The sequence below is a fragment of the Typopeltis vanoorti genome, chromosome 14, assembly GCF_054136105.1.
Source record: "Typopeltis vanoorti isolate ZY-2024b chromosome 14, IOZ_Tvanoo_1.0, whole genome shotgun sequence".
Lineage (NCBI taxonomy): Eukaryota > Metazoa > Arthropoda > Arachnida > Uropygi > Thelyphonidae > Typopeltis > Typopeltis vanoorti.
Window position 1 is genome coordinate 100123521 of NC_143562.1, and position 14173 is coordinate 100137693.

General features: G+C 36.4%; 1 protein-coding gene across 1 annotated transcript in view; it reads left to right on the plus strand.

Annotated features, from left to right (window-relative positions):
* Positions 1 to 14173, plus strand: part of LOC150099804 (sodium channel protein para-like) — a 1646355-nt gene that overhangs the window by 89642 nt on the left and 1542540 nt on the right. Inside the window, exon 4 of the mRNA XM_090403494.1 lies at positions 8960 to 9165. Within this exon, the coding sequence (XP_090259620.1) occupies positions 8960 to 9165 (206 nt within the window). The remainder of the gene's footprint in view (positions 1 to 8959; positions 9166 to 14173) is intronic.

Genomic DNA, 14173 nt, shown 5'->3' on the forward strand with positions numbered 1-14173 from the left:
TTCCATCTTCTTCAAATTTATCTCTAATTCGAGTGATAGTAAGTCTTGTAGGTGGATCTCGTTGAAATTGTCTTCTAAAAACTGTGTTTGCACTTCCACTACGTTTTCATACTTCCAGTAGCATTTTAGGATAAATTTTCTTTCCTCGAAGCTTAGTCTGGTTTCACCCATTATTGCAAATCGGTTAAACCTGCAAAATAACGAAAATTAAGCGAGTTATCAGCTGTTGAACTGTCTATACATTTTTTGAGACACCCTGTATAATTGGTAGCATAGCCAATGAAAAAATTTCCATCAGCTTATTAATTTGGGTTGGAATGCCATCTCTTCTAAAATATTACTTTTTTGTTTTTTCACTCTTCCTCTCACTTTCTGACCTCGCAGATGTAGAAATAATTAGGTTTGCACTTATGTTAATCAGCCCAATTTTTTTCTCATATACTTTTCCTATATTTCACTTACGAGTATCTGATTCATTAGCGTTCAGGTATACGATTGGACATCTACGTTAAATACTCTCTCACATACAAAAAGTGATTTTCATCTCTCGCAGTAAAGTGCTAAATTTTTCTCGTACTAAATATCTCTTTAACCTTTAGGTGCAAGCATTCAGCTGTTGTGTGACCTCTTAGGAATTACGCAGCAGCGAAAAAAAAATTATACGTTTAGCAGCTGCTTACTAATATATATCATTTTTTAATAATGTCACCACAGATATTTTAAATGGATATCTATTGTGATTTTATTATTTATCGTGTGATGATACGACAGCCAGGATACCCACATAAGCATCCCACCAAATTACGAAACCAATATACTACTATTGATTATAATGTATTTTTTGCCTGTAAATTACGTGTAATAAAATAGCTTATACGTTTCATCTACTATCGAAGTTTTAATCTGGCTCTTTCTCCTCACACACGTACCTCTTTCTAAAACAGACATTATATGCCGTAAAATATAAATCTCTATGTGTGAGCGCGTGTTGCGTCATTCAAAGGAGCGAAGAGAGCTTCTTAATTTAATATCCGGTCTAGAATGAGGAACCTTTGTATGAATGTTTTCAACCGAACATGAATTAGCCACTCTTACGAAGAGTAAATCTTTTCTTCCAAAACCAATAGTTTTCATCACACAAAATAAAAAAAAACTTCCCAGAGAATACAAGCAGATTAACAGATATAATACTCTCGTATTATAGTTACGAGAGTAACTTTAATACGAGAGTATTAAAGTTACTTTATTACTTTAAGGCATAGCCTTAGTTTATTCGGAATATAATTAATTGAACCCAACTTAATCTAATAATAACATTTCTATAATATCAATTATTAGTATCACATTAATTTATAACAGCACATTGTACTTTATGATTATACACGTACTGGCCAATGAATTAGAAACTTTCATTTAATACCGTGTTGGCCCTTTTTAAGCCCGAATTACAGCACATATGGGATTTGGTATAGATTCCACAAGGGTTGCATCTACGTCTACAATATACCAGGCGTTCAACCAGGTGGTCCTTTCTTGCTCAGATTTGACGGAAGATGACTTTACTCCTGGCTTTCTTTTTCTAACATTTCCTGTACGTTCTCAATGGGGGCTCAGAATTGGGCTTTGTGGCGGCCAGGAAAGATGGTGGAAGTCACTTTCATGATCGCTGAACCACTGCTGAACAATTTTTGCGTGATGGACAGTAGTATCGTCGTCCATGAAACAACCGTCACCTTCTGGATAAAAAGTCAACATTGCAGGATGGACTTGATCGGTAACAATCTTCAGATATTCTCACCTAACTTTCCAGCAATATCAGGATGCCCATTCCGTAGAACAGAACGTGTTCCACACCATGACACCACTTCCTGAACCTCGAGTTGTGTTTACAAGGAAAGTTGGGGTCATTGCTTCATGAGGCTCCCACCAAACTCTCTGCTTACCATCCGTCCAGAACAAGGTGTACCGTGACTTGTCAGACCACATGACGTTTTTCCACCCTTCCAGTGTGTGTGTAGTCATGGTGTTCCTGACACTACTGTAGACGAACTTTCAGTTCTTTGCAGAAATCAGTTGTTTCCTTATAGGCATGCGAATGCTAATATCCGATCCCCTTCAATCCCTTGCTCAGTGAGGAACAATCTTCATTAAATATTTCAGTCAATTGCTGCACACAGAAAGTTCTTTCTCCGTGCAAGTCTTCTCAGACGACAGTAGTCTCGTCGCTTAGACAAGCAATGTAGATTATATTTCCATTGACCCATTCATATATACCTTGGGATAAGCTATCCAAGGTATTCCCAAAATATATCGGTTCTGTACTATTGATTAAATCCACAGAGAAAATTGAAACAGCTATAAAGGATCTAACTAAACAAATTGACACTGCTGTTGCAGCAGTAACTATTTCCAGAACTACCCTCAGATCTAACCACTTGCCAGAAGACAATATGAACTTGATCAGAGAAAAGAACAGAGCAAGAAAAATATATCACAACATGCGAGCACTTCAAGATAAAAGAATCTTGAACAGATTCAACTCTGCAGTTAGAGATGCCCTCACAGCACACAGAAATCAAATTTGGAAAGGAAAATTGAATTCTATCTCTCCTGACAGTCACTCCATATGGAATCTTATCAAAAACATCAAGAATAAAAACAAACCTCTTCCTCCTCTCCAAACCAATACTGGCCTTATCCATACCGACGCAGACAAAGCTGAGGAAATAGTAACATCTCTAGAAAAGCAATGCAAACCTTCATATGACAATCTTGACTTCAATCACATATACAAAGTCCGTCGACATATCAGATCTTCGCTCAAACTTTCTGTCACATGCCCTAGTTAAATTGCACCAACATCACCTGTAGAATTATACGACATAATCAAGAAGCTTAAAAACAAAAAGGCTCCTGGACCTAATGGAATCACAAACAGGGTGATAAAACTACTACCCCGCACAGCTATTGTGCATGTGACTAACATTATAAACTGCATCTTACACTACAAATATTTTCCTTCCTGCAGGAAACTAGCAGATGTAATCCTACTCTATAAACCTGGAAAAGACTCGCAATCACTTCAAAACTACAGACCAATTAGCCTCATCTCCAACCTAGGCAAAATTGCCGAGAAAGTCATTCTCACTAGACTCCAAGAACTAGTGCACAAACTAAACATTCTTCCTGAGGAGCAATTTGGATTCCGACAATTTCACAGTACTGTACTACACATTTATACAGATTAGTAGAATATGTCACCACAGGATTTAACAGGCGTCAATACACTGGGGCTGTTTTCCTTTACATAGCCAGTGCATTCGACAAATTCTGGCACTACGGCTTGCTATATAAAATGATAACATCTGGAATACCATCGGAAGTGGTTCATCTGATCAGATCATATCTCTATGATAGGTGCATGCAAGTTAAGTTAAATGGCACACTCTCCATACAAAAATGCATCTTGGCTGGTGTCCCACAAGGATTACTACTGGCACTGACTCTTTTCTCCACTTATGTGTGATATTCCGCACAACCTACTGTCATCTATCAAAGCCTTATATGCAGATGATACAGCGATATTAGCCAGATCTTTAAAACCACACCTAGCAATAAAAAAACTGCAGAAAAATCTACTGATAATTGAGAAAAAAAATTCACCAAATGGCGACTCAAAATAAATCCTCAGAAAAGCGTAGCCGTACTGTTCACCAGAAGATCAATGCTTCCTACTGGAGACGTTCTCCTGTTTAACACAGAAATCCCTTGGCAGTCTGAGATCAAATATCTTGGCATATTGTTAGACAGAAAGTTGACTTTCAGCTCATATATCAAGTCTCAATGTCTAAAGACATCAAAAATCATTGCACAGCTCTATCCTCTAATAAACAGAAACAGCAAATTGAGCACCAGAATCAAGCTACTTATATATAAATTGATGATTCGTCCTTTACTCATCTATGCTTCTCCGGCTTGGAGTCATACTGCTAATATCCTCAAACTACAACGTGTGCAGAATAAATGTCTCAGAATAATCCTAAACGCACCATGGTTCATACGTACTGTGCAACTTCACCAGGACACAGAAGTCCCCTATATTTATACCTTCATGAAGACTATAGCAATTAAGTTCTTTTCAATAGCATCTGTGCATCCTAATAATCTAATTCAACTAGCTGCAAATTACGATGCAACGATTACATCAAGTACAAAAGACCAAACGCTATTTTAAACTGCAACCTCAATGATTAATCCTCGGGGTGAGCAACAGGCTCATTAATATTCTCCCTCTCACAGTTTTCCTCATCAGATAGTGGGGAATATGAAAAGCATCTGCTTCACCCTTTAAGCCAATTAAGTTGAAAAGTTGAAAAATATTTCCACTGATTTAAGCACCTGGGATGTCTTTTGAGAAACCAGTCAGTTCTGCTGTTTTCAAAATCGTGGCTCCAGCCAGACGATCACCCACAATAAGTCCTTTATCTAACTCTGAAAGATCCTTTGTTTTTCCTATTGTAATTAAATCACAATAAAAAAAATAGTAATTAGTGAATAATTACTGATCAGTAGCATTCTTAAATAGTTGCCTAGAACACGTGGTGACTCATGTGGCCAAGTATTTTGCATATATGCTGTGTAAGTGAAGTTTACATACATCTGCATAAAGGTTTCTAATTCAGTGGTGGTATATGTATATTAAATTATGCAACTCAAGAAGAATAATTCTACGTATTTTGTTTGATTTTAAAACTCTCAATCTGATGGCTTTGTTCCCACATATTCATTAGGAACCACTTACTTCAGGTGATACAGTGAATGCTTTATTATTCAAGCTTTGATTGCTTGTTTTAAGCAAGCATTTGAAAAAATAAAGGGGATGGTCGAATTTCCTAAGAATTGGGTTGTTTCAGTTTTTTTTTAACTAACAGACGATTACTTTTTGGTGCTCGGTTAAAAATAAAGAGTGGTTAAAATGGCCCTGCTCAAACGTTTTGTGGTGGGGAGGAATTAGTGTTGTATATAGCGCTTCTGTAGTGCAACTGGAAGAATGACGGTACGTTGCGTCCTTCGATTAGAAAAGGCCTAAGTTCGATTCTCGTCATGACGGGAGGAATCTTTATATGGACTTTTTCAATCGAAGGTGAGTTAGACAATCTCATACGGAGGTAGCAGGGTTTTTCCTCCCGGAAACTCGGGTTTTTCATCCCGCATACAGACAAATCGGCCCTTCAGAACACATGCAATTTACAGACAAAAAATACTAGCTGTGGTGGTAGTGGTTGTGGGCAGTAGATGGCATTGATGTAGGTGATTGGTAGTAGAGGTTCTGTGTAGTAGTGGAGACGGAGAGTTGTATAGTAGGTGTCCTCCTGCGATGAGTCTTCGGACTCCTTGGAGGTGTCACTAATAATAATAATATAAATTTGAATGGCTTCTTATTTTATGGGCGCTATAAGTTTAATGTCCCTTTATTATTTATAACACATTGCTTGTTAATAGATAACTAAAGAGCTGCATTTTTTGGTTTTTTTTCCAAAGTTGAAGTCTCTCAACCATTATTTTAATTTATCAAGTTCATCACAACACACTATGATATCCTAGTGATCATGTGGCACCAAACATAGATTCAAATGCAAAGGATAAGATTAAACTGTGCCATTTTAATCTATATTCTTAAATTCTGAAAATTCTGAAACGCTTAAAGTCAACTCTTGGAAACAATGTTTAGTAAGATTATCAGAAAAACACTTCTTAGGATGGGATATTATTATGGCTATGCATTTTGTCTTTGGGTATCGATCTTTTGTTATATCGATTCGTATATTTCACACCACGTTTTCACAGAAAGTAGTTGATAAGAAGTAATTAGCAGTTCTTAGGGAGAGTGGAGTGAAGGAATGAATTGCGCTAAACATGGTAAACATTTGATGAAAATAAGACGCAGATATATTCAGAGACTGTTCTCCAGCACTGTGCTCAAATGTGAAGTTTGGTGGGGAGAGCATTGTAATATTGGCTTCACTTTTTAGATTGCGATGTACAGCATTCAGCCAGATGTGTCTGGAATAAGATGATAGATCTTGGCTTCTATTAAACTTAAATTATGAGGACAGTCATTTTATTTAGGCATCATCATCATTGCACTTGGTCCAGTGCCCGGTGGTATCTGATGCTTGTTTCACCATTCTTTGCCATTTCCCTGTGACCATTGCCAGGTGATTCATTCTGCAAACTCTTTCCACACCACATTTTCACATCATCAAGCATCAGCATTTTGATCTTTCTAATGTTATCCATTCCACATATATGTCCAAAAAACTTGTTTGTTTTGAATTAATTTCTGCATTAGGTTTTCTTTGCAGTTTACTTGGTGATACAATTCTTCATTTGTTGCCTTTTGCACCCATCCAAGTTGCAGAATCTTTTCATAGCTTGTTCTTTCGAAAGCCAGTATTCATCTCGCAGAGTCTTTGACCTTACATGTTTCTCACTTGTGAACATGCACTTTTTCAGCTGTCTCGGTTTTATGGGAAGGCTTGCTGATTAACTTTTCCATATCTTGTCCATTATCTGTAGATTTACTTTATGTTTTGTTATCCAAGATGTTATCTCTTTTTTGCAGTGTAAATTATGCATCATATTTGCTCTCCAAATATACATACAGTTCCTATTGTATATAGAGTTCCTAACCTCTTCCACCGTTACTTTTTCATCCTCTTCTCCCAGATATCATTTTTTTTTATTGATGTTCATTGTCAGCTCCTATCTCTTTCCTTCTTCACTAACTTAAGCGCTATTCTTTCTAATTCCTCTTCATCTTCTTCAATAATGACTGTCATCTGCCAATCGCAAATTGTTTATTTTCATACCTACAATTGAAATTCCCCTTATGTTATCCTTTATGACATCTATTGTTATTTCTGAAAGAATGACAAAGTGCTTGAGGATATTGAGTCTCTTTGTCTCATGCATATTATTGTCTAGAACTATCTTACTATTTCTCCACAGTTTCTCACAGCAGCTTCTGCATTGTCATTGATGTTCTGAAAGAGACATTATTATTATTATTATTATTATTATGTGACACCTCAAGGGAGTCCAAAGACTCACACAGGGAGAGCACACAGGGAGGGTGTGCCAACAGCATTGAACAATTGCTCCTCTTCCAACTACTAATCAGGCTCCTGTCCAGTCCATAAGATTTGAGTGCAGCCCATTCCATTTTCTGATCTATACTGTTGAATGCTTTCTGAAAGTCAACAAAACAGGTATAAATATTTTTATTTTTACTTAGCGCTTTCTCCACAATTAGTCTTAACATTAGTATATGGTACACAGTATTACTGTCTCTTTGAGTCCTGCTTGCTCATCTTTCCAATTTTTTCCTATTCGTTTTTATGGACTCTGTCCAGTGCATCTCTGCCAATCTAAGACTGTCACATCAGTATCACTCCATCTCCTTGCAAAGAACGTCTAGTGTTTCCAAGAGCTTTTAAAATATGGACATTTAAAGTTCCTACTAATAGCATTGTCTCTTGCTGGTTTTAATATCGTTACACTTCTTTCGGTAGCTAACTTGTTGACCCAATTCCGATCTCTTTTCCGATCTTGGGTATGCAGACCTTGATAATCTGGGTGACGTCCGAGCTGGCATGTGTTACTTTTCCTTTGCACTTCCATGCTGCACCAGATTTTAATCGCTTTTTGTTTTTACAGTCAGTGCATCGACACTTATGACCAACCTTGAATAGTTCTTTCATCTAAATATTCCCCAAAGAGTATTCCAGCATGCATTGACATTCTTTGCAGAAGGTATCAGCACAGTCTCACATCTTCCACATTCTGTATTTAAGGGCAATAATTTTAAACTCTACCATAGCATGCCTAAAGCTTCAATTTCACTCTGATCAAACCAGAGTGAAATCTACTTTGAGGAAGGGATACCACTGAAACTCATATAATTGTTGATGACTGGCAGAACTGTAGAATGGTTGTAATCTGATCAAATAGGAAGACATTAATTTTAAATAATTAAAATTTGATATTTTCATTCCTTAGTTTCTTTTTATCTTGCAGTCATAATACTTTGGAGGATATTGTGCTAATATATACAGATACCAGCCACTGAATTAGAAACCTATATGCAAAATGTATGTAAACGTCACTTATGCAGCATATATGCAAAATACTCAGTCATGTGCTTTGCCACCTGTTTTAGGCAACTACTTTAGAATGCTGCTGTGGTCAGTAATCATCAACAATGTTGATTACAATGGGAAAAACAAAAGATCTGGCTGGAGCCACAATTTTGAAAACAGCCACGGTTAACTGGTTTCTCAAAAGGAGAAATAATCCAGGTGTTTAATTCGTGGAAATATAATCCACCTTGCTTGTCTAAGATGTGTGACTGTGGTCCTTAGACAGTCTGCTAGAAACAAGATTGTCGTCGACTAAGAAGGCTTGTATGGATGGAGTTTAATAAATTCTGTGTGCAGCAATTGACCAAAGTATTTAATGAAGGCAACAACCCATATCGCACCGAACTATGCGCAAGGAATTGAAGGGGACCGGTATTGGCAGTCGCGTGCATATACAGAAACCACTGATTTCTGCGTAGTTTATTATTCAGTGGCCGATATGTATAGATTGGTCACTTAACAATCAATCTCTTATAGTTCAAGAATGCAGTGGAAATTTTCTTGTGGGTTAGATAGGTGCTATTTAAAAGGTTGTGCAACCATTGCTACTTATGCTACTTATTTGAACCATAATTATGAACTTTGTGTCCCTAAATTCATAAATATGAATGAACTAGTGATAGATCATATTTCTCTGATAGTTTTAAAGTATTTTGTGGAATAACATTAGAAGGTTTAATTTATTTTAAAAGTTAATTTTTAAGTAATTACATTCATAAGTCAAAAATCTTTTTTTTTTTAATTTGTTTATCTCCTAGACGTTTGTAGTGATAAGCAAAGGGAAGGATATTTTTCGGTTCAGTGCAACAAATGCCTTGTGGATCCTGAGTCCCTTCAATCCCATCCGTCGTGTTGCCATCTACGTCCTTGTCCATCCTGCCTTCAGCTTTCTTGTGATCGTCACCATCCTTGTAAACTGTGTTCTTATGACGCTGCCCACAAATGACCAAATAGAAGAAACAGAGTAAGTGGAACAAAATTGAAAACTTTTTTCTTAAATTTATTTGTGAACAACGTACTGTATCAGATCTTAAATAAGAGAAAGAGAGCTAAGTCTTATGGCACTGATTCTGCAAAATGAGGATGTCCCCAAGCAAAGGCATGCCACATCAGTCTCTTCACATCAGCAGAACTCATTGCAACTTCCCTTGTTAACTAGTAATGTATAGTTTAATTTAAGATACAATTAAACATTAATAAATTGTTAATAAAAATAATTTTATTGCTCTCTTTAAACCAATGGAATTGTGTTAAGCACTTCCACTGGTCCACCTGATCTTTGCCTCTGAAGCCAAGAAGACTATCTTCTGTGTCCATATCCATATTGTTTGATTTTGACATGGTTCTGCGTCTAAGCCAATTTCTGATTGTTCGTATCAGTTATCATTATAATTAATTATTTACTATTCCATTGTGATAATGAAATGTATATAGAATATTTCTGAAAATTTCAAAATGACTTTATTTTCATAAGAAAAACACTCAGATTTTCTAAAAACACAAGTAGTCTAATGTGCATGGAGCATGGAGAATTTTCTCCTTACTTTTTCTGAATGAGCTGGCTGTAATTGCTTAGGGTTTCTTTGTCACACCATATGTATTGCATTTGGAATTTAAAATTTAGCATATTGACCGTAGAATACATTGTGACAAACCTTCCTGACTGACTTCAATTGGCCACACATCCTGTCACCACAGGATCCAAATGGAGATATTCAGTTGTTTTCAGATGATGCAAATTTGGGACAAGCCATGAACAGTGGTGAAGATGTAGTGGCCTTACAAGAAGACTTGAATAAATTGAGTGATTGGGCATGGAAATAGGGGCGTGAGTTCAATGTTGCAAAATGTAAGGTTTTAAAATTTTGAAAACAAAGATGGGATGCAGAATTTATGCTTGGTGAGGATATATTGTTGGAGGTGGAGGAAATAAGAGATCTGGGGGTGATAGTGGATAAAGATCTAAAATTTAGTGGACGCATAGCCAAAATTGTGAAGACAACACAAAGGCTTCTGGGAATGATGCGGAGAACATGGACGTGTAGAAGTAGGGAGATTCTTGTTCCGTTGTATAAGGCTTTGATTAGGCCACACATGGACTATTGTGCCCAGATTTGGTCACCTTGTTTTCAGAAGGATGAAGATATGTTGGAAAGGGTCCAAAGGCGACTGATTAAGATAGTTTCTGACTCTGGAATGTTGAGTATGAGGAAAGAATTGAGAAGATGTAATTTGCAGAGTCTGGTGGACAGGAGGAAGAGGGGAGATATGATAGAAACCTACAAGTTTGTTACAGGATCAATGTTGGAGAAGTTCTACAGAAAATAGTGGGAGATCAGGAGAGAACCAGGTCATCCCTGGAAACTATAAAGAGTAGGAGAGTGAGAGGCAGGTTTTTTTCGTGCAGAGTTGTAAATGATTGGAATGCCTTGCCTGAGAGTGTGGTGACTGCAAGGAGTTTGAGTGTGTTTAAGACATGGTATGATGAGCTGTGTATGTGATAAAGGGACCTCCCAGATGAGTCTTTGACTCCATGAGGTCTTGGGGAGTAATAATAATTTACAGAATGAAACCTTGGTAATGATGGAGACATAAACATCCTCGAAATCTGTCTACATTGAAGTGATAAATGAGATGGAAAATGTTAAGTATTTGTATATTCAGTATATGGAATAATACCGATCATATTACTGTTAAATGTATTAATGTCATACCTGGGAGAAAAATATATAATCGGTTTAAGATCAATAAAATTTCCTTCCATGAACTTAGAATTCCTCCATAAAACATGTGAAAATTGGTTCCATAACATAAGCATTTAACAACATAGTACACAAAGAACTGATCGAGGGAGAAGCCAGTGAATAGCTAATATTACAGTCCAAAAGATAACTCATAAAAATACTCACACAATAATTAAAATTTGGAGTAGGAATAGCTCATATAAATACAATGACATTTCATTACAAGAAATAACATTATGATGTACTCGTTTTGCTCATTGCAGTAACATGAGATCATTTCATCGCACTTAATTATTTGGCATTAGTCGTTTTGTTTAGAATTTCTTTGAATATGTATTCTTTTGGTGCTTTCATCTTTAGGACTAATTATTATTATCCTGCCTTAAAAATTGCTTATTACTGTGAGATAGGAGTTTTAAAGTCAGAACTTGCACCTACTTGCCATTAGGAGGAGTATACTTTTGAGTATGCAAATTTTTCAAATATTTTTTGAAAAAAAAATTGATCGACGCACCTGCCATTTTTCGAATGACTAATTTTCTCATAAGAAATCTAAGTTTTATGAAACCATATATTAAGTTTAACTGAATAAAAGTTCTATTATTATCATTATTTTGAACTTTGCCTGTGTTTCTTCAATTGAGCGATGATTGATCTTCTACTGCTTCAGTTTACTTGTGTCATGAAATATATTACACATTTTCTTTTAACATTTTATATAATTTATTTCTTTAACTGCACTACTATTGATATTAATATAAATGGCTTATATTAGTAGAGCATGCTTTTATTTGTTAAGGTTAAAAGCTCTTACTTCTTTTCCCAAGTTACATTTAACATTTGAATTACAGAAGAGCATATTTAACAAGAACAAATCTGGTTCTGGAGACAGCAGTAGTTTGGAGTTGCCGTTGTTAGAAAAAAGTTAAATATGCTATAATGATTGGCAGAGAATGGAGAGAAGATATGGAAGAGTGTAGGGAAGTTGGATTTTGTTTTAACAGAAAACTAGTGTTTTTGGATTTGTTAGCATCTGAATATTACTGGAACGAGGAGCATGCTACATTAGTGATATTTATGAGATGTTGGTAACATCATTGAGGTCACCACCATTTATTGCTTTTGCCAGTGGCGCACTCAGGATTTAATCTTGGAGGGGGCCTGAGCACTCAAGATTTAATCTTTGGGGGGGGGGACGAATTGAGTAGATGATTTACGAATACACACTACGCATTGCATATGACCTATGACTGAGCATCTGCAGCGATCACCAATACATGACAAGTGATATAGAAATAGAAGACACAACATAAATAAAACAAAAAGAATTTAATTAGGAAAAGATTTTTTGAAATTTTTTAGTGATTATTTCCTTTTTCTTTGGGGGGGCTAGAGCCCATTGGTCCCCTCCCTGTGTGCGCCACTGGCTTATGCTGTCTAGTATGCCATACTCCCCAGAGATTTACTCTGTTTATGATCATTTTGAACCCGTACACTTTGTATATGTGTTGGCTAACTTTCTGATGATTTGAATGTTTTTAAGTTCAGCAGTGGGCCATTTGAAGATGACATGGGTTGGCATTTCATTTATTTTTGTTTTATACTCTTTCATTTTTTTCTTAAAGTATAAATGGGAGGAAGATAAATATTGCAGTTCTTGAAGTACTCTCAATTTCTGAACTGCATTGATCGAATTGCATGATCCGATGTACAAGACGTCATATCACGGCTGCAAAGTGTAATAACAGTACACAAGAGAAGTATATTGGAAGACCTGCATTTATTTAAGAGATGAAGTATGAAATCAACTGTTATTTGTCATAAAGACTAACTGGTTAGTTGAATATTTAAAGATGTGTCTTAAGATTTGTGCATTGATGACGTAAGGAAACATTAATACTTTCAGCATTTTGGCATTCATTTGAGGTGGCTCATAAGGTTATTATTTAGTTGTGTTGTTGTTTCATATTATGCCAAAACAACTAACGACTATTAGACCAATTGTGTCACTTAAATTGCTCTTCAGGTCAGTTAGCCTGTTTTTTGGGATGATAACCCCATCTTTATAAGCCCCTATAAAGATTCTTCGCATCTAGACGAAACTCAAACCCAGCTCTTTCCAACCATGGGGAATGGTCAATATACAAAGCCTCGTCTATGTTCCACTGATGTAATTTATGTAGACCAGAGTATTTCTGGTTAAGAAGTAGTGTGATTTATTTGGAATTGCATTTCGAGATGGAGGTAAGTACTTGTAAGCACTTAAGAATACTGAGCATGGCTGTGGCTTTTAGAAAATACGTATTTCCTGAAAACTACGATTTATAATATTTACATATAAAAGTAATGAAGGAATCTTTCTTTCTTTCTTCATAAGCTTTATTTCACTCATGCTGTTACTGTATGTGTTTTATTTTTAATAGTAATTTCAAGCATGGATTCTGGATGTGATAATGGTGTTCCGTGCATATATTGGAGAAATTCATTTGTAGCAATACAGAATTATTATTATTATTACCCCAAGACCTCATGGAGTCAAAGACTCATCTGGGAGGTCCTTTTATCACACACACACATCTCATCATACTATGTCACTCAAACTAATTGCAGACACGATACTCTCAGGCAAGGCATTCCAATCATTCACAACTCTGCATGAAAAAAAGTAAAAAAAATTGCCTCTCATTCCCCTACTCACACCCTCTTTATACAGTTTCCAGGGATGACCTCTGGTTTTCCCCTGATCTCCCACTATTCTCTGCAGAACTTCTCCACCATTGATCCTATAACAAGCCCTTACCAACTTGTAGGTCTCTATCATATCTCCCCTCTTCTTCCTGTCCACCAGACGTTGCAAATTACATCTTCTCAATCTTTCCTCATACTCGACATTCCAGAGGTCTGAAACTACCTTAGTCAGTCGCCTTTAGACCCTTTCCAACATCTCTTCATCCTTCTGAAAACAAGGTGACCAAATCTGGGCACAATAGTCCATGTGTGGCTTAATCAGCCTTATACAACGGAACAAGAATCTCCCTACTTCTACACGTCCATGTTCTCCACATCATTCCCAGAAGCCTTTGTGTTGTTGTCACATTGGCGATGTGTCCCCTAAATTTTAGATCCTTATCCACTATCACCCCCAAGATCACTTATTTCCACTACCTCCAACAATATATTCTCACGAAGTAAATTCTGCATCCCATCTTTGTTTTCCAAATTTTAAAA